At 43.9% G+C, this 25635-nt stretch overlaps 3 protein-coding genes across 10 annotated transcripts; all 3 read left to right on the top strand.

The window, feature by feature from the left end:
* Positions 1–806: 806 nt before the first annotated feature.
* On the top strand, positions 807–7983 carry cant1a (calcium activated nucleotidase 1a). 7 transcript variants are annotated; one of them, XM_079177454.1, is made up of 6 exons: positions 808–933; positions 3502–3680; positions 4329–4553; positions 5870–6538; positions 6763–6966; positions 7062–7983. In XM_079177454.1, the coding sequence occupies exons 3-6, from the start codon at positions 4490–4492 to the stop codon at positions 7430–7432; spliced, it is 1308 nt and encodes a 435-aa protein (XP_079033580.1). In that variant the 5' UTR covers positions 808–933; positions 3502–3680; positions 4329–4489; the 3' UTR covers positions 7433–7983. The 7 variants fall into 7 exon arrangements, with proteins under 7 accessions (XP_079033584.1, XP_079033580.1, XP_079033581.1 ...); XM_079177456.1 differs by lacking the exon at positions 808–933 and adding an exon at positions 2861–2990 and having other exon boundaries at positions 4329–4522; XM_079177453.1 differs by lacking the exon at positions 808–933 and adding an exon at positions 2861–2990.
* Positions 7984–8130: 147 nt separating this feature from the next.
* Positions 8131–11107, top strand: LOC306708859 (galectin-3-binding protein A-like). Of its 2 annotated transcripts, none has more exons than XM_079176817.1 (6): positions 8131–8225; positions 8477–8583; positions 8863–9043; positions 9213–9347; positions 9421–9712; positions 9847–11107. In XM_079176817.1, the coding sequence occupies exons 2-6, from the start codon at positions 8548–8550 to the stop codon at positions 10880–10882; spliced, it is 1680 nt and encodes a 559-aa protein (XP_079032943.1). In that variant the 5' UTR covers positions 8131–8225; positions 8477–8547; the 3' UTR covers positions 10883–11107. The 2 variants fall into 2 exon arrangements, with proteins under 2 accessions (XP_079032943.1, XP_079032942.1); XM_079176816.1 differs by having other exon boundaries at positions 8137–8225; positions 8837–9043.
* A 6268-nt stretch (positions 11108–17375) lies between these two features.
* Positions 17376–25281, top strand: timp2b (TIMP metallopeptidase inhibitor 2b). The gene is made up of 5 exons (XM_079176795.1): positions 17376–17724; positions 23455–23555; positions 23640–23745; positions 23846–23970; positions 24071–25281. Exons 1-5 carry the CDS (start codon positions 17595–17597, stop codon positions 24266–24268), a joined length of 660 nt encoding a protein of 219 aa, XP_079032921.1. The 5' UTR covers positions 17376–17594; the 3' UTR covers positions 24269–25281.
* The last annotated feature ends 354 nt before the right edge of the window (positions 25282–25635 follow it).

Below are 25635 nucleotides of genomic sequence, written 5' to 3'. Positions count from 1 at the left end.
ACTTGTAACGCTCACACCACGGTACACAGGACAAGGGGGTGGTTGGTCATCCCCCTCTGGTTGCTGCTTGTATTTAGTATCTTTAATGTCTTTGTTCAAAAGACAAAGGGTTCATTAGACTTCTTATCTTCTGATGACTTCCAGATCGGCAACTATTCTCTAGTTTAGGCAATCGGGCCAGGTAGGTCAAAGTATACATGATCAAGCCTAGAAGGACAATGATTACACTGTGCATGATCAGAGGAATGTCCCCTACACACCCCTCCACATGTGATAAAAACGTGTCCTCGTATGAAAGATTTAAAAATGTAAGAAAACACATTTCCTTCCATCGTAACAAAGTAAATTTGTTTGCTAAAGTAATAAATCATAATTATTAACTATACCATGCATGGATTACTATTAAACTCGGTATCTATTTGGTGAAAGCATTCATATTTTCCTTTTATGTTGCATAAATGTTCCTTCTTTGCTTTTGCATCTAGGGTAGTTTTAGGGACAATCTTTTAAAATCGTTTAAAATGTATTTAATTCATTATTATATGTATATGATCTTTTCTGTTCAGCTTATCTACTTCAGACAAACACATCACAGCCACTTTAAAATAGAGATAACTCGATTAATATAATTACATTTCCACATGTTTATAATGTAATCCATGCAGGACGAGTATGTTCTCTTTCGCAATGGAATGGAGTAGTACTCAAATTTCCGACCGCAACTGAACGCGGCAGCTCGGCAAAGCCCTCTTCCATCCACCGCGCGCAAGCGGTGCACGCTGCTGCCGTCGTCATCAGCAGATACAGGAAGTAATGAGCGGCCGTCTGGTGAACGGGGAGCGGAGGAAAAGGAGCCGAAGTAGGAAGCGATAAAACAATGACATCTGAGCTCCAACCGCCGGCGGACTGTGAGCGGAACATCTAACGTCTGCGGTGAGTGAGACGGTTTCACGTCGCTGCTGAACGCAGCCGTTTGTGATGGCATCTACGTTAACCTCTGCGCTGCTGGCAGGACGAGCTAACACACACACACACACGCATGCAGATGAGATGTTTTGGTGTGTGTGTGAAAGAGGAGAGGGAGAACTACAATCTCTGTCATGCTTAATAACATAACTCTCACTGTATTCAGTTACTTTGCTCACAGTTGTTTATGAATTAAAGGCCTGCAGACAGTAAAGGGTCCCAGGTCCACTTGGGGACTCTGAGATGGTCCCAGCTGGTCTGCAAACTAAATGATAAATACTCAAATGTCGCTGTCGTAGATCTATGTGTCATACGGTGTCTTTTCATTGGTTGAAACCACCTAAAATCAAGACCGTAGGCCAGTGCACATCTGTTTGTGTGCGCCCTGACATGCAGAGGTCTTGGGAGTCTTGTCAATAGGTGAACTATTTATGGGCCCAACGCACACCCTCTGGGTCCTTGATCTGGTTCCTTTGAAGCCCACCTCCCCAGATGTCGTCCTTTATGGCGGCACAGAGCAGAGATACTCACTCTTTTTCATCAGGGAACCAGCAGCTTTACGTATGAGAGGGGCTTATGTCGGGGTCAGGACAGGACCAGGTCAGGACCAGGTCAGGACAGGCCAGGAAAGGATAGGACCAGGACAGGACAGGTCAGGACAGGACAGGATAGGACAGGATAGGTCAGGACAGGACAGGACCAGGTCAGGACAGGCTCAGGACAGGATAGGACCAGGACAGGACAACAGCTAATGCTGTCAGGGAGGCTCAGTGTTGCACATTCTGCCACGCTGTTGTGCAAAATGACCTTTTAAAAACCACTCTGAGACGCTCCGAAGTTACATGTTCACTAATTCACACTAGAGCTGGAACAATTGGTGGAGGAATTGATAAGTGGGTCAACTGAAAAATAACAGTTTCGATAATCTATTAATCATTAATAGGAGACATTTTTACTTCCAGGTGCTCAGATGTGAAGATTTAAAGTGAATATCTGCTGGTTGAACAAAACAAATATTTTGAGGATGTCACCTCGGACCGTGGTCATTTTTTCACTATTTTATTGACCAATTGATAGATTGAGAAAATGACCGGATAGTGATATGCATAACATTGTGAGATCATATATCATTTTAGGTGGCAGTGTTTATATTAAATATAATCATATAACAAACCTTTTGAAAACTAAATCGAGCGACAAAATAACCAGATGTGGCTCATCCGGTGAATTAGAAGAAATATAATACTTCAACTATTGAATTATATTGCCCGCTGATTTCTAATATTGCCCACGATGGTGCAATGCAACCAGGGATATTAAAGAGACAGCGACCTCATACGAACTGTATAGTTTGAGTTCGTATGCCCGTTATGCATATTGTCATATGTCTCATACCCTTCATTTGTGAATGATGTCCTTTCATGAATTTGAACCTTTTTGAGAGTTACTTTGAGACGCTCAGGAGTCGCTTGTTGATTAATAATTAACTTCTCGGACTCCTAACATGTTTCTGGACTAAAGCTCAGAAGGGGATAAAACGTTTATAAACTATGTTTTCTTTACCACGATTGAAAGCAGCTTTGGGTAGCGTCCCTGTTGAACGTGTAACTGCTGGTGTCATCAAGCTGATCTCTGGCCTCGTCCCAGTCCCAGTCCTCCGAGTACTGATGACATCACACAAAAACCTCCATTATGTATCAAATACTATTCTTTTTAGATTCTAAAGGTAGCAGGATTCTCTCGTCTTCCCACCTTTTTTTCTCCCCTAACCCCTGGTGGCCTTGCCCTTTAGTTGCTATTATGCATGAACTCTTGATGAATGGCGTCGCTTTGCCCCTTTGGACTCGGAACATAATCCTCAGAGTCTAGCTAAAGTTCACCAGCGTCGTAATAATCCTTAGTCACGGTTGCACTGCAAATAATCAGTGAGCGGCAACAAGCGCTCCGACACAGCTCTCGTTTTGAGGACGGTGAGGTGGATCTGATGGCTCAGGGTCAGCGTTCTGGCCGGAGGAGACGAAGGGGTAAGGAAAGGAAAGGTGATTTTTTTTGGGGGCAAAATGAGATTCAAAAACCAGCCACTTGTCGGTGTGTTCCACAGAGGCCCTGATGTTTCTGCCATAATGGACTGCTGTTCGTCTCGGGGGGGGTGGGGGGCCCCTCTCATGAAAGAGTCTTTCAGCTCCTGCGCTCCTTTTTCGGAGAAACGACCGCCATGTTTAGTGTCAAGGTCTAGAGGTCCCTGGAACTGGTTTTGGGAGTAAACGTTTACTGCTCTACAGAGCCTGGTGGACGGACACGGTCTCATTAGTTTGTTGGGTGTTTTATCAATAATCAAATATCAGCATTTAGGAAATACAGTTTCCTGTGGTTTGAAATATGACTTTAGAGACCTTTTTATGGGTCCAAACTGAAGTCGCTGCACTACTTCTCAACTTTCCCTTTATCGCTTATGTACATTTAAATGAGGATGAACTGGTTTAACTGAACTAGGGCTGCAACTAATGATTATTCTCCTTATTGATTCCTCTTCAGATGATTAAAATCCAGTATCTGTGACTGCCACAGGACAGTAGTGAGCCCGTCCAATCATTTCAGTCTTAATGATTGGACGGGCTTCCTGTCTGTCTGCCTGCCTGTCTGTCTGCTCGTATTCTGCTCGTGCATTCATTGCTCGTCGCTGGAGTCTTCCACAAGCTGCTGGCTTGACAGCTGTGAGTAACAATAGCCATGTTCTTTGTCTACGTTCTTTCTGATCATTTTGGGCTCGAGGCCTGAAGGGACGGGCTGCCACTGTTGCCTTCTTGGCGACTTTCTCTCTAGATTTAGGGAGTTACTTAGTGCTGCTTGCTAATTTCATTTGAAGCATAGTTTGGCTGGGTTTGTCACGTGTAATGTCCCTCAGGCGTCTTGTTAACTCAAAGATGACCACTATACTGTAATGTAAGACAAAGAAAACCTGCAAGTTTGTGCATTTAAAAAGCGAGAAACATCAAATATTGGACTCTCTACTGGACTCTTACCCGTAAGTTGACTTATAATTTAAGCTTTCAACAGCCCACAAAGGGGGAAACAGTGAGATTTTATATTATTTAGCGCTGCAACTAACTATTGTTTTCATTATCGATTGAGCTGTTTAACTTTTAAATTACCCGTCTGGTCTGTAAAGTGTCGAAATGGCGAAAGTCCTGGAGGATCTCTTTCTGCAGACATTAGAGAATGTTGCTTGATAGATAACTCAAATGAAGAATCGATGAAGACAATGATTGATGATGATTTTCCGTTGTTTATTCACTTACATGTGACTTTGACGTGTGCTGCATGAGAGCCGGCTGCGTGTTTCCTGATTTACCTGTTCACAGACGTTTCGTCACTTACTGGGCTCCTCCCGACTTCCACGTTGACAAGGTGGCAACTCGATTACCACCCAACCCGGGCCACTTCCTGCTTCTTGTTGAGTAATGTTTCACCTTGAATCCAGTCACTCGTGTGAGCTGTACCACCATTCATACTACAGGCCTAAATGAATGATCTGCCTGCCAGCGGGACTACAAAGGTGATCAGCCAAGACCTTTTGTTTATGGAGAGTACGTGAGTCGTATGAGATTAACTTTAATCATCTAAATGTCAGAGTTATGTTTGAAAGAAGTTTTCCGTGTCATTACTTTTCTTTACGTTACAGTCACACATAGTTTGTTGGGGTTGTGGAAAGCTATTTTCTGACACATAGGCCCAAGTCACTGCCTGATTAGGCAGACCTTTGGCTCAGTGTGTGTGTGTGTGTGTGTGTGTGTGTGTGTGTGTGTGTGTGTGTGTGTGTGTGTGTGTGTGTGTGTGTGTGTGTGTGTGTGTGTGTGTGTGTGTGTGTGTGTGTGTGTGTGTGTGTGTGTGTTACAGGATTAAGGAACTTTAGTTTTGGTACTTTCTCACAGGGCAAAGCAGGTGTTACAATGTTTTCCTGCCAACTGTATCGATACAGTTTAATTGTTGGCTTGTTACCGATACAAATGATCTTGTATAACCCGAATGGTGACTTGTATAAGAGTATAAATGACCATATTAAACCAAGACTATGTCACTTTTGAAAGAGCAGATCATATTCTTTCTTCTGCAAATGACATCCTTTGAATTCATAGGCGATAAAACACACCTCTGCCCAAGGTAATACACGACTCAGCCATACTTGGTTCTGGTATAACCAGTCGTTTGTGTAGCTAATGTTAGCTAATGTTAGCTAATGTTAGCAAGCATTAGGTATTGCTCTACAACAGACGTCACTGTGCCGGTTTGCTGACGTCATGACTCTTCTACACTGTTGCCATTGTTTTAGGATTTCCCGTCACTTGGGACCAGCGGCGGCGGCTGCCGTTGAACAAAAGTGACATCGTCTGACTTTGAAGTCAGACGATGACAGTGAAGCGTGAATTGGAGAATCTCTCGCTTTAGTGGTGTGGTAGATTGTAACAAACAGATAAGACCCTCAGCCAGAGGACCTCATCTCCTCTATGGAGACCTAGAAAGAGAACAAAACACACAAGAGACAAAAGCTCAAGCACAGCATTCACACAGATAAGAGAAAGGAAATAAACACACACAGAGGGTGAGAGAGAAAGAGACACAGGGGGGAGAGACGAGAGAGAATGTTTTCATGTTTCAGGAAGTGGAGACATAACACGATACATCTAAAAGCAGCATGATGAAATGGGTCAAGTAAGGCCAAAGTAGTGGGTCAAACAAATGTGTTGACAGTGTCGCTGTAGTCTAGCTGACTTTTATATCTATGTTGGGACCTTAAATATAATCTAGAACACAAGAAGAAGCTGTAATCCCTCAATCGTTTAACCCGTTTCTGCCCTGTTGTTTTGTTTTTAAGTGGACTCACCGTCTGTTTCTTTTTGTTTAGGTCCCTCCGGGCCTCCGTCCTCCATGCCTGCTCCCCCGGGCTTCACTCCACTGGACCACAATGACCCTATGAACAGTCTGCGCATCTCCGTCGGAGGCCTCCCCATGTTGGCGTCCATGGCCAACACCACTGACCCGCGTTTTCGCCTCAAGTGGAAGCCCATCGTGGTGGCGGTCTTCTTCCTGTCGCTGTTTCTGCTGCTCTTCATGCACCTGACCTCGGGCTTGCGCTCCCACTCCTACGACTCGCACAGCTGGAGGGCCAGTCGCGGCGACACCCAGCGGTCCGATTCCCGCTACAATGACACCTACCCTCTCAGTGCGCCCGAGCGCACGCCGCTGGGCACCCGCTACCGCATCGCCGTCATCGCCGACCTGGACACCAGCTCTCGTAGCGACAAGAAGCTGACGTGGTTCAGCTACATGCGGCGGGGCCACCTGTTGGTGTCCCAGAGTGGGGACGCGGTGGCCGTGGAGTGGGACGCGGAAAGGGTGGTGCTGGAAAGCCACCTGTCGGAGAAGGGAAGGGGCATGGAGCTGTCCGAGCTGGTGGCGTTCAATGGGAAGCTCTACAGCGTCGACGACCGGACGGGCGTGGTCTACCACATCGACGGGGACAAGATTGTGCCCTGGGTCATCTTACCCGACGGCGACGGCAGCGTCGCCAAAGGTCAGCAGCACTCGCCTCTCACACATGCTAATATTGTACTGGAGTGTTTCCATTTTATGCTACTCAATACTTCATGTGAATAAAGTCATCCATTATTTCACCAAAAAAACGCAAAGATTAAGTCCAAAATCTCCAAAAATGGACATAAATGTGTGTATCCAGGTTCAGGTCTTTAGCTTGTAATGGAGTATTTTTATGTGGTTTAATTGCTATTCTCCCGACAGGGTTCAAAGCCGAGTGGCTGGCGGTGAAGGACAAGCACCTGTACGTCGGCGGTCTGGGGAAGGAGTGGACCACCACCGCGGGCGAGTTCGTCAACAACAACCCAGAGTGGGTGAAAGTAGTGGGCTTCAGAGGGGACGTGCAACATGAGAACTGGGTTCCCACGTACAACTCTCTCAAGGCTGCTGCGGGGATAGAGCCTCCAGGTGAGGGGTCTAAATCTGCTCTCGCTCGCTGTTGCTTCCTTTTTTTTCCCCCCCATTCTCTTTTGTTTAATCTGTATTCTCCTAAATCTCCGCAGGGTATCTCATCCACGAGTCGGCAGCGTGGAGCGACGCCCTGCAGCGCTGGTTTTTCCTCCCTCGCCGCGCCAGCAAGGAGCGCTACGAGGAGAAGGCGGACGAGAGCCGCGGCACAAACCTCGCCCTCAGCTGCTCGTCGGACTTCAGGGACATCGTTGTGAGTCGAGTGGGTCCGCTTAACCCCACTCACGGATTCTCCTCCTTCAAGTTTGTCCCGAACACAGGCGACCAGATCATCGTGGCTCTCAAGTCCGAGGAAGCCGCCGAAGAGATTGCGACGTACATCATGGCCTTCACGCTAGACGGACGCATCCTGATGCCCGAAACCAAGATCGGGGATGTGAAATATGAGGGCTTGGAGTTCATATAAACTGAGAGACTCGCACTCGAGGCCATTGCACTGTTCTATTTTGTTTACAATCCAGTCACTGTTGAAGTTACTGCACTCGCTGCTTCCTCGTTGAGACACAAATCCAAGCTTTTTTTTTTTTTAAAGGATCGTCTTCAGTACAAGTAGAAGAACAACAGGCTGAGACTGTAAATTAAGGTTCCTGTTTCGAGTTTTGAGAAAGTGCCAGTGAACACAAACAATGCCAGCATGTCCGCCGATCGTCTCCTTCCCGGGACAAATGTGGCCCTGGAACAGTACTGTAGCCTTTCTTATGATGAATGTACAAACCATTGATTTATCAGACTGTGACTTCTTTTCCTAAAGCATACACGTTCATGCACATACTGTACACTCTCAAAAGGTTTCTTTTGCTCCATGTTAAACATCATTCTGTACACACCAGACATGTTATTTTCATTGAAATAACAAAAAGGTTTTTATTCTCCATCGACATTATTTGAAGGACATTTTTGGTGAAAAATGAATTGTATAATTTTTTTGGGTGGGATGACTGAGTAAAATAACTTGATACCTACCACCTGACTCCTGTTATTTAAGACATGTGGCTTTGTTCTAATCTAGTTCAACAAACAAAGACTTTGTCCTCAAACAAGTTGGCACAGGTCAACGTACCGAAACCCGTTGTGCAACGCCCTGACTGTCTGCTTCAGTGTGAAACGAATCTTAAAGAGGAGGGAGATTTGTTGTCGCAGACTTCAGAAGAGGGAAGCGCATTTTTGGACGACATCACTTTGCAACCAGAGGGGAGAAGGTAAGGTGCTTTCATTGTATGTAAGGATTTAGCACACTTTGTCTTTTAGGTTTGACCTTTTTTAACTTTTATTGCACACATTTAGTATAGTCAGTGTTGCATTCCATCTAAATTAATACATTGATTTATATGCAATAAGACCAAAAACAAGATTACAGTTCTACTCATCGAAGCCATAATTTTTAATTGTAAAGTAAAGTAGTGCACATTGCTCACGTTACCTCCTCTTTGTCATCGTCCGTCTGTGTCAGACTCCTTCACTGGTGGTTAAAAATGCTCGTACATCGAAACCTATTCACCCTGTGGCTTCTGCTACTTCTCCATGTCTCTGGAAGTGCATTCACATTCAACCGGTTTGGTGAGTCATCCGAAGCATATCTCATTTGTGTGAAAACCAATACGACGCTTATACGCTTTTACCCTGAAATTCATTCTATGGACAAGATACAGTCTTTTATAATACACTAGTTTTCATTGTAGAACTGTAATCCAGGCAGTGCCTATTATAGTTTGTGCTTTTAAGTCTGTAGCCTGCAGATTATACAAATGTTTACATGACCTCTCTGCTGTCACGGCCTCTGTTAATATCCCGAGCCTGTGTTGTCATACAGATAAAAAAAGGCACCCTGTGCTGCAGGAAGGTGAGGTGAGGCTGTTCGGCGGCGGTGTTGCCGACGGCCGTGTGGAAATCTACCACGAAGGGATATGGGGAACGGTGTGTGACGACGACTGGGACATGGCTGAGGCCCAGGTGGTTTGTCGCCAGCTCCGCTTCCCCGGAGCCAAATCTGTTGTCACTGGGAAGGACTACGGAAAAGGTGCCTTTCTACTTCCATTCATCCCCCACCAGAGGGCAGTGACATTATTGTAATGAGTGAGGAGCTGTGATTTGATACCAACGCCACAAGCTCAGCTGTCAGAAAGGTCACCGTTTAATGTGTTTCTGCCATAACAAACGTGTTCCCGTTTAACATGTTTTCATCCTAGCGTCCGGACCTATTTGGCTGGATGATCTGAGATGTAAAGGCACAGAGAGTTATCTTTCTACGTGTGCTTTCACAAGCTGGGGAACGACCGACTGCAGCCACAAAGAGGACGTTGGAGTTATTTGTGAACAGAGCGGTACGTAATCGAAACTCTCTACGGGCTCTTCGTGCTCTTATCAAATGTTCATCCCGATGATTTGTGGTTCCAGGCTCGAATGTGAGCAGCAGTGATTCTCCACACTCGCTGGACCACAGCATCAGTCTGTCTGATGAGCGCGGCCTGCTCTTCGACAGCGCGAACACCTGCGACTTCTCCATCTCAGTCCAGAGTGCGACTGGAAACACGGAGGAAGACGGGACGCCGGAGGTCTCTGGTTTCACGATTTGCGCACACAAATTGATCCTCTCACAGTTCCCGCTCTTCAACGCTTCGGAGGGGACCACCGGCGTCACGGTCGACGTCAGCCACGCCTGCCAACCATATTTCTCCTCCTTCATCAGGTATGATGAAACCGCTATGATGACTAGAATTGAATGAAGATGCAGAATTCCTATTACTATCACCCAGGTGTTTTGTGAGCTCGGAAAATAGAAAGCACAATCGCTTGAATCTAACGAATACTCTTTCTCATTAGGTACATTTACACCCGCAAGGTGGATGTGACCTTCTCCTCCGTGCAGTGCCTCCACTGGATGGCTTATAAGTTTGGGGTGAAGCAGCTGATGGAGGACGCAGGCCGGCTGTTCACTAAAATCCTCCCAGAGGACGCCTCGTTCCACACGCAGGTGTCCCTTTACGAATATGCAGAGGAGACTGGGGACTTTGTCCTCCAAGAGAACTGTATTCAGTATCTGGCCTGGAACTACCAAAATCTGACCACGTCCCCTGCTTGGACCCGACTCTCCGTTCAGCTCTTCGGATCCCTTCTACTGCGCTCAGACCTGGTGGTGCCAGATGAATATTTCCTGCTTCAGACTGTGGAGAGCTGGATCACAGAGAAGGGCAACTCCACCAGTTGGGAGACCCAGGCTGACCTGTTGGGCCGCATTCGTTTCCCCATGATCCCCGCTGAGGCCCTGTATGACCTGGAGTCCAACTCTACCCTCTACAGCACTCATAGGAATATGTATCGGGAAATGGTCTTGAAAGGTTTCCAGTTTAATGTTCTGCTCCTCAGCAATCTGATGTCCAACCCCAAGTTCGTCAGAGAAGATGAGGATTACCGTCCGCGGATCTACACCGCTGAGCCATGGAGCAAAGCTCTGACTCGACTCCAAAACGACAATGTGTATTACAATCAATACGGCCAATACGATTCCACCACCACCACCAGGTGGCTCAACACACCTGTCCACAACAGCCTGATCTTCAAGAGCAACAAGATTCGCTGGGAGGCAAATGTCTTCAAGAACCAATACGAATGTTCAAACCGAGGCGTGAGATGCGAGTCGTTCCCTTCAGCGAGGCTGGCGCCTCAAAACAGCCTCACTCAATGGAGCAACATCCTGTTTCGTAATCGTCTCCTGCTGATGTGCCAAGGCAAGTACATCTGTCAGGTTCAGGACTTCAAGAACAACATGGCGACCCTGAATGGGACCCAGCTTCTTACCTATCCCTGTCCTGATGACCAGTTCACCTACTTCTTTGTAGTGAGACCGGAGTATGTCTGATCCAAAAGCAGCGCCAGGCTCAATATATTCTGATCAATTTGTCTGCGTATTATTCAATAGGTTGCAATGATGATATGATATTATGTGATTTTTTTCCTTTTTTTTCTCCATAAATCTTCATTGATTAGCTACAAATGTGTCACCTGGCTGTGATTTATTTCATATCAAGAATCATTTACTGCTTCTTTTCTTCCGGTAAATAAATAAAGTCATATCTAGATCATTTTCTGCATGTGTCTGTTCTTCACCAAACCAACAGAAAATATAAATCCTAACTTCAGGTTCATCCAGATGTGGGACACACAAAATGTAAATAGGACCAAGTTAAATAAATCCTCAGACTGGTTTATCGCTTCACTCTACTGGACATAAGCAGAACATTTCTGCTCTTGGGGTGTGATCTCTCTTGAGCTTCATCTATATCGGCTGTCGTGATCTCAGCCATTTTGCTGCTGCAAAACTCACTGCAGGAGAGGAGTTTATACATCAATACTTCATTTCACCATGAGTAGTGAAATGGAGGTCTGTCAGGGAGCAGTATTAGATATTTGTGCAGGAGAAAAAAGGAGATAAAGTGCATCACAGTTTGGAACTGACAGGATTTCTGCTAAATGTCATTGAAATACAAGTTTAAAGGAATAGTTAAACATTTTAGGAAATATGCTTTCATATCTGCCGGAGAGATAGATGGTAAGATCAATATCACTTTAATGTTTGTCCGTTTTAATATAAGGCTAATCAGCAGTTAATTAGCTAGCACAAATACTTAAAACAGGGGGGAAACCGGGCTGTTAACAATTGTTATAGAATCCCCTTAACAACACCTCAAAAAAGCACAAAAAAAAATAAAATCAAAGTTTTAAAAAGTGTTATGTTCCAAATTATTTCTTCTCTGTGATCAGACCGACTTCCTGGAGTCTCTGCTGGTTCCCTGGCAATAAATAATTCGCCACACAACCCACCGTAAAATGTGGAATTGTCATTTTCACACAATGTGTTTTGTAAATATTAATAAGATAATGATAAATAATACTATAATGTGATAATTAGTGATTTTAAGATGTGCTGGTGCAGATCGTTTTACCTTCAGACACAACCAGGCAAGCTAGTTCACCCCGTTTACATTCTCTGTGCTAAGATGAGCAATATTTAAGAAGTATTGATCCTCATCTGACTCTCCTCACGAGAGCGAGTTACGTAATGTTGAACTAATCCTTGAACTAACAGGGTATCTGCCCTGACCTGTTGTGTCAGAATGTCACAATGTGGTTATCCTCCATGTGAAAACACTTCACGTTCATCATCACACTTTTCCCCAACAGAAGGAAAACAACACACTTCAAACAGGTCGGCTTCATTCAACGTCGTGCGGAAAGGTTTTGTGATTACAGGGGTCTGATTCAGGGTGATATCAGTTTCCTCTTCGTGAATCATGGAATCTCCCCAAGCAATTGTGTTTTCAGACTGTCTTCAAGTCCCCACACACAATTAACTGGCAGTCACACTTTGACAACATGCGGGCGTATACATGCCTGGACAGGTGGGTCAGACAGCCACACATAACAGGCGAACACGCGGTGACTCGTGGGGTTTCTGGGAAGTGTGACCGACTGTGGGCGCACTAAAACGTGACGTGACAGAAGGTGACTGATCAGGTGCTTCGGTTGTTCATTACATTATCACTGTGTATATTTAATTAAAGAAGACTCCTCCTCGTGCACTCATGGTTCAGGAAACTCACAGCAATGGTTTTTAGTCGGACGCGAGAGAGAGTGCTGCATAGCACGGGTGAATTACGAGTAATCTCATGCCAGGTTATGTTCACAATGTGATGTGTTTATCCGGAGGGTAAGAGGGAAAGTTCAGCTGTGTCATCGCTTGTTTTGCTGCAAGTAACATCTGGCTGTATTTTCATTATTGTGTCTTCTTAGCCCACAAATAATTGCCCCCACAAGTCATGACATGCTCTGTTTGTTTGGTTGGCCCCACATTTCTTTGGGATTTAGTGGGATTTTGGAAAAATCTAACAGCTTGAACTCCAATACCCTCCCGAAATCCCCCCTTTATGTTTGAAAACACGAAGTGTGTTGTGGTCACAGACAATGAAATCTTGTTTCAGTGGAACTCAGCATTATGTACTTAAACTTAAATCCGCACTGAAAATGATTTTCACATTGTCATGTGAAAGGAATAGTGATGAACCCGCAGATAATTATTACCCAACTCTGCAGTTCCCCTCGTACGAACCAAGAGTTTTAGCATCTTTAATTTCATTGTTTTGATGTTAAGGCCTGCAAATTGACTCTCATCCGCCTCTTCCAGCAGCAGCAGGCAGCTGTTTTCTGCAACAAAAAGCACCGATAAGCCAATTACACGCTGCCTTTCCAGCACTAAAGCACAGACACACAAAGTTAGAAACTAGCTGGTGTACGTAGCGGATCGTTTAGCATCTAAGGAGCCTGGTGTTTCCCTCTGGAGCTGGTGGAGAGCCGAGCAGAGCTTAGAGTCCCAGTGAAACGGAACTTAGGGCGTATTTAGCTCCTGTACTGTGAGGTGTTGCTCAGTGAAACTAAATATTTCAGAAAGGGATAAATAATAAATAAATAAAAGGGATATATTCATCAAATCCTTCACTTTTGATTGGACCGCTAAAAGGTGAACATTGATTGATGGATGGATGTTAGGACTTTATTGGTAGAAATTAGTAGCTTCCGTTAACAAGTTTCATATTTAGTTTTACAGGAAGAAAAGATAATTTGATTTTGATATAAAAGGAAATTGATTTTTTTTGTCATTGTGTAGATATATTCCCCAAATAGCCCCCACAAAAAAATCAATCACTTCTGCTTTAACCAAGATCAACAATAAAGACCTTCTGGCTTGACCGTCTCTCTTCGTGTTTGCTCTTTTTGTTTGCTCTGCAGTTTAAATTGTTCATCAGCATCCTGTACAATAGTGTCCACGCTAGTTTACCAGATGGCTCTGTTACGTAAAAGTGAAAATTAGTTTTTTCAGGGCAGCAACATTTCCACTGAAACCACTGAGGCTGCGTTGTGGACGTTACCAGCAGACTCACTGAGGTGACTAACTGTGACGCCGGACTCGAGGACAGTCCAGACCATTTGTCCTCAGAGTCTGTGGTGGGATCGTATTGTCCTTTTTTTTTCAAGCAGATATTTTCCTCCTAACCCTGAGGTGCGTTTGCTAGAAGCTGATTCATTGTCTCACATTGTCACCAATAAAATACGAATAGCTGTGCACCGATGAATGGAAAATTATGGGAATTACCCCTGAGCCGTGGCTAGGTTACATCACAACAGAGATGAGGGGAGCGGCAGCAGAGAATGGATGGTCAAAAAGCTACGTGTTGGTCAGGTCATGTGGGATGTGTGCAGGCACCAGGGCAGAGGAGGTGGGAGTCAGAGGATGTGGGTCAATGCCACAGCACCCACCAGTTCCCGCAATGAGACCCTCTTTTTACCGTCTTGAGAGTATTCCTGGCCTTGCAAGTCTGTAATTTAGGGGCTGTATGGCCATTCCTGAGCCCCTTTTGGAGTTTGTAGTGGGTAAAGTACACAGGGGGGCTGCTTACAATGCACTTCTTTGACAAATCCGCCCTCTCTCAACAAATTAAAACCAAATGTTGATACAATAATGCAGATCTCAGCTGGCGAGTAAAACCCCGTCCTAAAGGGAGAGTTGCCGGGTGGGAAATAGCTCAGAATGGTCATGCTGTGAGGTCATTTGAAATGTACTCAGGAGCCGGGGACACGGCTGCGATCTGAGCAGAGCCCACCACATCAGTCAGCATCTCGGTGCGAAGGAAGCCGACTGTTTGGACAGGGGGCGGCGGGCTTTGCGAAGAAGAAGGCGTCTGCTGTTCCTCTGATGCTTTTGGTAAACTGTGGAAAGAGACAGGGGCATATTTCTACTCATTTGGTCTTGGATGTGTCACTTCCGTTCGTGTGCCTTTATTCCTGTCCAACGCCCAACGTCTGTGTTACTGTCATTGTTGCGTCTTTTGTGCCCGGCATCTTCCGCCCTGCTAACGAGTCATACTGGGTTGCAAAACTTCGAACAGTTTGGGAATTTTCCTTATCTGACTGAAGCCGTTCTTCCTCCAAAAGTGAATGAATGCCTAGAAGGCGCGCGGGATGTTGGTCAATACAAAGATGACTCTAAATTGGTTGTTTCATTTTCCTCTCTGCTCTCACTCTCTTTCCCTGCCTGCTTTTACACAGACATCAAGTGGGCTCACAGAGACCTGTGGAAAAGCAACCAGGCAAAAATGCTCAACTATGGAAAAGAGTGGAAATATTTGCCAGAGCGGCCAGAAGACCGACTTTCGATGGCCAAATATGATGTCAGGGAGTCGAGGAAGCCGCAGACGATACAGTCCTCTCTCGTTCCCTCTTGAGTCCTCTTCATTATTCATCATCAGCTCTAATCATCAAACACGCCATGCCCTCACTGTGATCTCTCGTTTCTAAGCCAGAATCAACACCGGAGGCCACAAAAACCCCAAACTCTTGAGATCCTCCGTTTCCTGAGGTGCTTTTGCATGCGGTGAACTTTCCAACTGAGGAGCCATCTATTTTCGTGCATGAGTAAGGGATGAGGAACAATGAAAGAATTTGACTACAACATAATGTTTCTTTCACATACGAGCGGAGGGGCTTGGGTAGCGTACGCTTAGGGGAATCGCCGCCAGATTGAATCTATTAAATTTAGGGGGATGATGTCACTTCTCTCCACTCCTCCACTCCTCCTTCACTCCTACTCCCATCATCTGTTACGAACAGTGTTTAATAGTTACTGAAACTGACTGTGCATGCATAAACACTCTCACTGAATCAAAACCACAGATAACTGTGCGGCGTGGGCTGACGATTATACTCTGCAGGACTCACGTCAGTATTTTCTCTTTTATCATTAACTGTTCATAATAAATGTCAACATATATGTTTAAAGCGGCTTTAATTCATTTTGAATTAACAATGTATCAAATGCCAATGTGGCAACAATGTGAGAATGTGAAAGGTGTTTGTCGTAGGGATGAATTTACAGAGAATTATCACCTGAATCGGCGGCTCCACTCGGCTTCACGGAGCTTTATGAGGTTTTCGGCAGCTCTTTTCAATGAATAAGCTCTAAATTCCCAAAGCTCACTACCTGCTCAGCACCAAACAGGAGACGGACATAGTTAGTGACAACCATGGGGAACAATACAGTGAAAGTATAACAGATAATAAGCCAGATATTTCCGTAAACAGTTGCTAGAGACCAAATTGACCAAGTATTGAATTTAAATTCACCGGTGGCAAGACACACGACTCCAGGTGAATGATTATGTTGCTCCATAACTGCTGAATGTAAATGCCTTAAACTACTGTTTGCTAACAAGTTTACCAAGTTCATCAACTTAAACTTGGAGATGTCAGTGTTGCGTTAACAGCTTGTCTCTGCTGTTGCCAAGTGGTCAAAACAACCAGGTTTAAAGCATTGCAAAACAATTGAGGTACAAAACAGGGAAGTACAACAAATCATGGCCAAACTGCTTACAAATTGTCCAACTTGTATAGTGTCACCACCAGTGTTGTAAGATAGTGTAAGTTCACTGTTACCACAGACAGTGTGGCTTAAGGTTGAAGGTCAGACGGAGGTCAGTTCAGATATCTACTTCCATTAGAGTACTGAGAGAGAATTGAGAAGATTGGTAGGCTACTCTCATGTCTGTGTGCTGAGGAAAAGCAGCCGGTTATCCTCGTCTTTCCTTATCCGAATCAAGGGTCCTGACCACAGAGGATGTTGTATGTTGTACAGATCGTAAAGCCCCCATAGGCCAATGTGTGAGTAATGACGTTGGGCTGTATGACTAAAATTTATTTGAAATTCATTCGAATTTCTGAGCACCCTCTGAGCACCCTCTTTCTCCTCAGATGATTCATCTTCAGTATAACATGGAGATTTCCATTTTGTTGGAATGGCAAAAACCACAAAATAGTTGTCTGCTGATTTTTCCCCTAAATGTACTCACAAAGATTGAAAGATAAGGAAATTCCTCAGACATAATGACATAATGACCCCACATTTTCCTACCCGATTTCAGGTTATTTTGTCTTTGCTAATGATAGGTTTTGATGTGAGGTTATAATTTAAGTTAATGTTATAGATTTAAATGTTATTTCGGGGGATTATAAGCGAATTGGGAAAAGTTCACGGTTGAATGACAAGTGTGTGTTTGTGTGTGTGTGTGTGTGTGTGTGTGTGTGGCTGAGGTCGCGTTAACAGATGCTGTGTCACACACACACCCATCTGACCTCTTCGTGGGGCAGTATTGTGACAGAAGGTGAGACAACTTTGGTAGCCCCTGACCTCCACGGGGCCGCCGCAGCTCACTGGCTGAGCCCCCAGCAGGGGAGGAGTCTGCCGCCAGCCTGCGCTCATAAAACGCGGCTGCTCCTCCACGGTGGAGGAAAACAGATTTGGAGGAGGCAGTCTCAGTGTTTGAGTGCAGTCTTTCACAGGAATGATAAGCCTCTCGTGCCTTGTGCGTCTCACACTCTGACAAGTGGGGCCGTCTCTTATTCGCTCGAAGCCGCGGGACATTTCTGATTCATCTCCTTTTTTTTTTCTTCCACTGCTCAACTCTTCCCCTCTCGTTCATTTTCCCCACCACCACCTCTTTTAAAATTGAACTAGTTTTTCTAAGATGACCTGGACGGCGAACAGTTGTTTAGTCACTCTGGCCATCCTGTTTCTGTGGCGAGTGGAAGAAATCGCAGAAGCCTGCAGCTGCTCCCCAGCGCATCCTCAGCAGGCGTTTTGCACCTCAGACGTCGGTAAGTTAACTCACTGAGTACGATTAATCGATGCAATGCAGCACTCAAGTCTTAATCCGTTTGAATGCAGGATGTCGAGGATCATGTCGTTTTATTTTTCTGACAAAGAAACTGTGAATGCTGAGAGGGGAAACTTCCCCTACTCTTGTGTTTACAATTACAGGGTGGAATTTTTTTTTTCTGTCTCTCAATCTGTCTTTCCACTGCCCTCCTCTCTTTTTCCTCCTCCTCTCTCTAATCATCTGGTGATAGTCTTGAGTCATGATAGTGACAGAAATGTAACTGTTACTTTATTTAATTTGCCTACTTTTTGATCTGCAGTATAATCAAGTGGTAGTAGCTAAGCACCTTTACTCAAGAACTGTACTCGAGTTTAAGAAATTCCTTTTTGTGCTACTTTATACCTCTACATCTAATATACATTTGTCTGAGCGCTTATGTGTTGATTTGCAATGTTTGTGGTAAACTAAAGGTGATCCTGTATGTGGTGAGAAAATTCTCCTACTTCTTAAAACAGAAAACACAAAAAACAAACTTCTTGTATCAGCTGGAAAATGCATCGTCACAAAGCTGAAAACAGGGCAGTTTTTCTACGCAAAAAAAAAAGTTGACTTTTAAGTAATGCGTTGTTCTGATGCTCCACATGTATGATGATCTGATAGAATATGATGCATTGCTGTAGATTAAACTACCCAACAGTTTATAGAAGTGTTCAGATTAGCACAACCGTAAACAACCTACAACCGTAAAATGCAGCGTACTCATTAATGCATCAGCATCATTAATCCAAAAACATCATGAACAATATAGTCAAACAAGTAAAACACTGACATTTTACTTTTCGTAGACCGTTTCTGTTATGATTTGGCACTATATAGACTTAAAGTACAACGTGCTGATAATACAAACTTTTTAACATCGGTAATCTTTTGAATGCAGGGCTTTATAAAGGCTCTGAACACCTCTTCCACCACGGAGTACAATAGAAACACAACATGTAAAATATTTCCACATTGCCTGCTATTGTTGTCTCCCCTCTAACTATCACTCGTGGCGTGTTTGTGTGACAAAGAAACCGCTCAGACATGGAAGTCTGTTTCTCATCCTGGGGAGGAAACTGTGGATCAGGTACCGCTCAACAGGATCATGCAAAATACATTACCATCCTCAACTCAGTGGTTGAGAGGTTTATGGTGCACTTCCTTAATGACTACTAAATGGCAGTTTGATTTGCTCTTTCTCAAAGGTCATGTGGATCCTTCCCCTCTTATTTTTTGACTTATTACAAAACCCTGCTTGTTGCTGCCTTCGACACAGGCCTTAAGCTAACGAGAGTCCCAACAGTGAACAGCCTGTGTAGCTATTTAAATTGGTGGTTTGCAGAGGGTCTTTTTTCTTGGTTGTGCGCTGGCTGCGTGTGTGGTATGTATACAGACGCTGACTTATTCAAAGGTTTCTCTTTACCATTGGATTCCATGGCTTTGGAGGGTGAAGAAACCACATTATCCTTCCTGCTGGAGCGTTTACTGTAAAGGAAAGTCCTGATTTATCAGAAGTTCCTTTTACCTTTTACCTTGAGATAAATGAAGTACTCAAAGGCAGCCAGGTAGCTAATGAAAGACACTTAGAAAGAGTGAAAGAAGTTCGCTAAGGAGGAGATTTAACTTGAGTTGTACAAAATACTACAGTGTTAAAGCGTATAGCTACTACTAATAATAATGGCAATAGTATTAGTTATGATAATTATAATAAAATACACCATTAGCAAATACACCAAACATTAAATACAACTTTTGACAGAAGGGAACAAGGCTTTCCATCATTTGGACTTGTAGAGAGTGCGGGGCCTATTTGGATTGTTTTAAACCTAAACTAAATTAAACATCAAGATGGATTCATTTCATCACCGTGGTCAGGTCCTAACCTGACCTTAACCCCCCCCCCCCCCCAAAAAAAAGAAACTAAATAAAAACTAACCCAAAACATATTAATCTGTGTCGTTATTAGCTTGTAAAGTCACAGGCTGCTACACCGCAAATTGATGGTTGGCTGATTTTATGAAATGATGAGATGTTCGATGAGCTGGCACATTCAAAATAACGGTCAAAACAACCAAAGCTAGCTCTGTCTCCACTCTGCAGGCTTTCCAATTACATCTTTATTTTAGTTTCTGGCCTACTAGTCTCTGGACTCTAGGCGACTGGATTTGTGTTACGATGAATCAAAGTTATTGGCTTACATACGGTATAACGGAGTGTGTATTTACAATTTGGCTATTTACAACCTGCCAAGTGGAATATTCTACTTAATTTAGCAATAGATGGCAAGCCAAAAGGCTTTCTGCCAGGAAGCCCCTTCTGGCAGAAAGATGTATCAGTAGTATCAGTAGTATCAGTAGTAGTAGTAGTAGTAGTAGTAGTAGTAGTAGTAGTAGTAGTAGTAGTAGTAGTAGTAGTAGTAGTAGTAGTAGTAGTAGTAGTAGTAGTAGTAGTAGTAGTAGTAGTAGTAGTAGTAGTAGTAGTAGTAGTAGTAGTAGTAGTAGGAGCGGCAGAGTATGTGTAGGGAGTAGGTTGCGGCACCTACTTGGTTAGGTTCAGGAAAAATATACAGAGCCTACAGTGGGCTATATACACATACTATTGAGTGCCTGAGTCGGGTGTAAATTGCATTTTTGGTTTCTGACACCTGGGTGCTAATACCATCTACCATGAAATAATGTGTATGGTATTTCCATGCCGTTGCTGCACAGTAAGACATTGCATGGAGGAACCCTTACTCCCTATCAGACAGTTTACTGAAGTGAAAGTGTTACTTAAATTGCACAGATTTGTGGTCAGAGAGTCTGCGGAAAATTACTCAAGAGCATGAGTAGCTTACAAACTTTGCTACCGTGGCTCTTTAACAATGGGGAAGAACAGTCGAAGTTTGCTGAAACTATGCATTTATGTGAGATGATTGCATCATTAGGCCCCGTTGCAACGGCCGTTTTGAACATCTGCTGTACTTCCTAAAGTGTTCTTGTTGTGGGAGGCAACGTCAAGATACAGTGAAGACTAGAGGTAAAGGTACAAATCCATAATGAAACAGTCTGACCCTAGTTGACCTGAGCATTCTGTATTCTACTAGCGCCTAACTTATTTCTCTCTCCCTATTCTGGAGTAAACAATTTACCAGGATCAGCGATTGTCGTAAACATGTAGTTCCATTTGTGTTGTCAAAACAGACGGAGCAGGAACCCAAAAATAAAATCTCCCCTCATAAATCGAAATCCATCCCTCGGGTCCTTGGCTGAGGCAGAGGAATGCCGGGCGGTCATATGCTGCGCTCGTTATGTGTTTCCACTTTATTTCACAATCCTCTGCGACTATACCTGTGCCACTTTTGTGAACAAGGAAAGTGAGAAAATGCTGAGATCTTGATAGGAAGCCAGTTTTCTAACGTGACATCCGGTATAAACACGGCCCCTGCGCTGCAAGCTGTGTAAACAGAGCTGCCGTTAAAACCAGATTGAACGTGTTCGGCTGCTTTAAACTCCAGCATCAACCGGTGATCATGCACTGATCAATCTGTCCATTTTGTAAAGTAATGAAATGGATGATGGTGGATTAAACCCATGTATTCCTTCTTTTAAAAAAAAAAAAAGTTCAGCAAAGGAGTCAATTTGAAGCTGCAGTCTCTTGTCTGACCACTTTGTGGCTTCTCAGAGAGGTACATGGATGTACAGGCCCTGCAATTACATGACATGCGTTTTGCTTTCTTCTCTTTTCCTCAATGTTTTTCAAAGCGCTCCAAAGACCACAATACTAAATACAAAGTGATGTGTTTATTGTTTGAGTAACTAGAAAATTAGATGGTTCTCTTAGTACCCAGTTTTCTGAAACTTGTGATTATTTTAGGGCTTGGTCAGCCTGTTCCAGAAAACGTTATCATGTTTTGTTAGAATTAGATCAGTACAGGCATTTAGGTCTAAATGACTTAAGAACGTACTAATGTACTGGTGCTTCAGTGCAATGGGCATCAGAGCTTGTTTTGGATTTGATTGATTATTGTTTATGATGTGGATGTTCTCCAAATAACGAATGGAAGAAAGTGTCTATTTTTAGCATGTTGAATGCAATTCAAAGAGATGACCCGCACCCTCACAAAGCTGTTAATTCCAAGTGCTCAAATGATGATACAGTACATTATTCATAGGTGTGTGTTTTTTAAATACTGTGCATATTTTCACCTGCCCTGCTTTACACTAGTAGACGGAGAAGTGATCGATGTGTGTGTGTGTGTGTGTGTGTGTGTGTGTGTGTGTGTGTGTGTGTGTGTGATCCTGCGCACTCAGGTGAAGGCGATTACCACCAATCCTCTTTGTAGCCAGAGAAGTTGGGGAGTTTCTCAGCACGACTCGCTCTAAGTGCAGTGTTTCGAGATTTGTAAAGCATCTTCCCCAGTGTACGTAGATGATCACACGGTGCAGTTTGTCATTCTAAAACCATGCCTGTAGTTAGAACAGCTTGTTTGTCGATAGCTACAAACTAAATCCTCCCAGTATTGCTAAATCTTCTCCCTGTATACACGTGACACTGTTACGCTACCTCTGCGATGCGACTGCTGTTCCTGCCTGTTCTCTCCTCTGTTCCCTTGCTTGGAGAATGAAACCATCACTCCATCACTTTCTCCATCTGTGCGCACACTCTCCTTTTCCCCTGTTTCTCTTCTTTCTTTCTTTTTCTTTTTTTTAAGGGTCGACTCTTTAGACCCTTAAAAGGAGATGTTCTCTAAGCCTCTATTGTCATCGAATTATAGGCACATATGGCTCGCAGCTTCATACCTCCGTCATATGAAAAAGGCGTGATCTTATTTGGTAAGGAAGCGGTCTTGTGTGGTGGTCTTGGCAGTCGGTAGCTGCCACCTCGAGAAAGCAAGGACTTAAACTGGGACCTCAGGGAGAACATCTGGTTAACATTAACTCTGTCGCTAGTCTCCTTCGCTTGAGAGCTTGATTTTGAATATGATTTCGTAAGCCTAGTAGTCATGTGACCGTGCATGATACGAGTAGTCCATAGGTATTTAGCTATGACTGGCTTATGCGCAATGCTATACTGTACTTCCAACACTTGGATTCACGTGACAGAAGCGGTGATTGTGAAACACACGAGTCATATTTTCGTGTTGAACGCTCGGCGTTTGAGCTCAAAGGCTCATCGGTATGGCTCTGATGATATTTTTCCACTTGAACTGTTATATTTTTTCCCCCCCCGTCCAAACCTCTCTGAATCTGGAAGCTGGAACCTCAGAGTGCGAGAGAGAGAAGGGGGGAAAAAGGCTGCACACGAAAAGGGAGAGAGGTTGATTTGCATGTCAGCACCTCTAACCAGACAGAGAGGCAGGCCGGCAGAGAGGCCTGGGGGTGAAGGGGAGCATTCTAGTTCAGCTTTTTCAAAGATTGCTGACTGGCTTCCTCCTGCGTCGGCCCAGGAGCCTGGGAACAGGCAGCACACATTCCTCCCTCTGATTGCAGCTGATGAAACACTCATGTTGCCTCTGTCTTCACAGTACCTGGCACATGCAAACTCCTCAGATCCAAGCCACAGCAATGTGTTGTTGCCGAGTCCGGCATGCCAAACCTGGGCAGGGCCCAGATCAGATACAGACGAACCCAGATCCTGTTTGACTTAAGAAGCTTTTGTCTTCAAATACAATGAACGTAAACGTGGGTTTGTTTTTGTCTCTTTCCAGTTATCAGGGCAAAGGTGGTTGGGAGGCAGGAGGTTGACGTTGGCAATGACATCTATGGAAACCCCATCAAGCGGATCAAGTATGACATCAAACAAATCAAGGTATGTTGGATTGAGCTTACGTTTTTTTTTTTTGTCGTAAAGTTATTTGCAATATGAATCTAAATGCTCTGCTCGAATTGTCAGATGTTCAAAGGTCCCACCCAGGATATTGAGGCCATCTACACAGCTCCCACCTCTGCAGTGTGTGGCGTGAGTCTGGAAAATAATGGCAAGGAGTATCTCATCACAGGTAAAAACTTTTACCACATTTCAAAGCGCACGTTATAAAATATAAAACACGTTTTCACATTAGCTTTGATGTCGCTTAATGCACTTTTCTTCCTCTTCAGGCAAACTGGAGACTGATGGGACGATGCATATCACACTGTGTGACTTCCTTGAGACCTGGGAGGACCTGACTGCCACCCAGAAGAAGAGCCTGACTCAGCGCTATGAAATGGGCTGTGATTGCAAGGTATAGAAAATGACTGCAAACTAGAATAATCTTGAAAGACTTGAAATCTTGTTTTTAATTTAAACCCCCCCCCGATATTCGTCTCTTCTCCGATCCTCAGATCACCCGCTGCACCGTCATCCCCTGCATGATCAGCAGCCCGGCGGAGTGCCTGTGGACGGACTGGGTGATTGAGAAGGTGGTGAATGGAGGGCAGGCCAAACACTTTGCTTGTATCAAGAGGAGCGATGACTCTTGTGCTTGGTACAGAGGGTTAGCGTCGCCCAAAAGGGATTTCCTGGACATCGAAGACCCTTAACTCCACCGCTGTCCAATAGTCCAAAGATGTCTAAGATATAATAAGATTAAAAATAAATACTTTTTTTTTTGTTAAGACAGCCGTAGGGCAAGTGCTCTGTGCTGAGGTTGTTTTTATTTACAGGCCTCATTATGTTTTTAATCAACAGTCTTATGAATGCAGCACTTTCAGGCACTTCTACCCCTAAATCCAAAGCACTTCCTCATAAACCACTTCTCCGTCAGCTGAAAAAAAAAAAGGGGATAATCATCACAATTCAGTATTCCTGTTCATAGCGTTTTTGTTCTTGAGCTATTTTACCTTTTTTAACCTAAGGTATATATATATTTTTTTTAACTCGAACTATAATGCAACACGTGCATTTCTATAATTTAAAGTGTAACAATTCTGTGAATCGGTTTGTTCATGAATAACATTAAGTGGCAATTGGCACCCTGATTTGTGACAGCAGGGCTATCACAAGGAACGATCACATCTCGCCTGTCCTGCTTCAGATTACTTCTTTTTTTTTTTTTTTTATTTCTCTAAATAATCCTGAAATAGACAAGAATGCACTATGAACACAATTGCCACAGCAGTCATATTGTCTCTGAATGAAACATTTCTGAAGAGGATTGAATCCTCCATTTTGTATTTTTTATTATTACAGCTCTTCTCTTTGTAATGCTTTAGCGTAAGAGCCTATTTTATTTAAGGAGGTTATATGATTCATCATATTCTATTATTGAGAAGAAAAAAAAAAAAGCCCATATTGTGACATCATTGGTAGTAAGGAGAAGACCAAGTATTTTAACAGTATTAGCAAAATACACATTTTATGTGCATTCAAGGTCAAATTGTTGAGCAAATGCCATGTGACTTTAATAATCATGAGAGTGTAAAAAGGTTCTTCTTTTGAAGCTGTACGATGTCTTGTGCTGGTTTCACATGAGACATCTGAGATGATTTTTGCATGCATGTCCGGCTGAAACAATACTGTACATTTTGACTATTACATTAAATGTCAAACCCTGTTTGGATGCTTTGCTCTGTTATTGTCACACACACCAACGCTCATTGCGCGCAGATCGACAAGACTCCACTTCATTAAAGAATCAGCATGGCTTTGTTTGCTAGTGGTGTACATACAATAATACACAGACGGGCACACACGTGGTGCACAAAGAACAGCATTTCACTCTTTGATAGAGGGAGACACGGGTCGTACAGCAGGCGAGAGATACAAATAAAGATCAGTGTCTTGTTTAATTTTCAGTTTCTTAAATCGGTATTTAGAAAAACGTAATAAAGGCAGGGACAGTAACTGCTCTGTGACACCAAAACAGCAATCTGCTGCCGCTTAGTGGAGACAACAACATGTGACATTT

Source organism: Pholis gunnellus (genome assembly GCF_910591455.1).
Source record: "Pholis gunnellus genome assembly, chromosome: 17".
Taxonomy (NCBI): Eukaryota; Metazoa; Chordata; class Actinopteri; order Perciformes; family Pholidae; genus Pholis; species Pholis gunnellus.
Note: the sequence above shows the minus strand (reverse complement) of the source record. Positions and strands in the feature narration are given on the sequence as shown.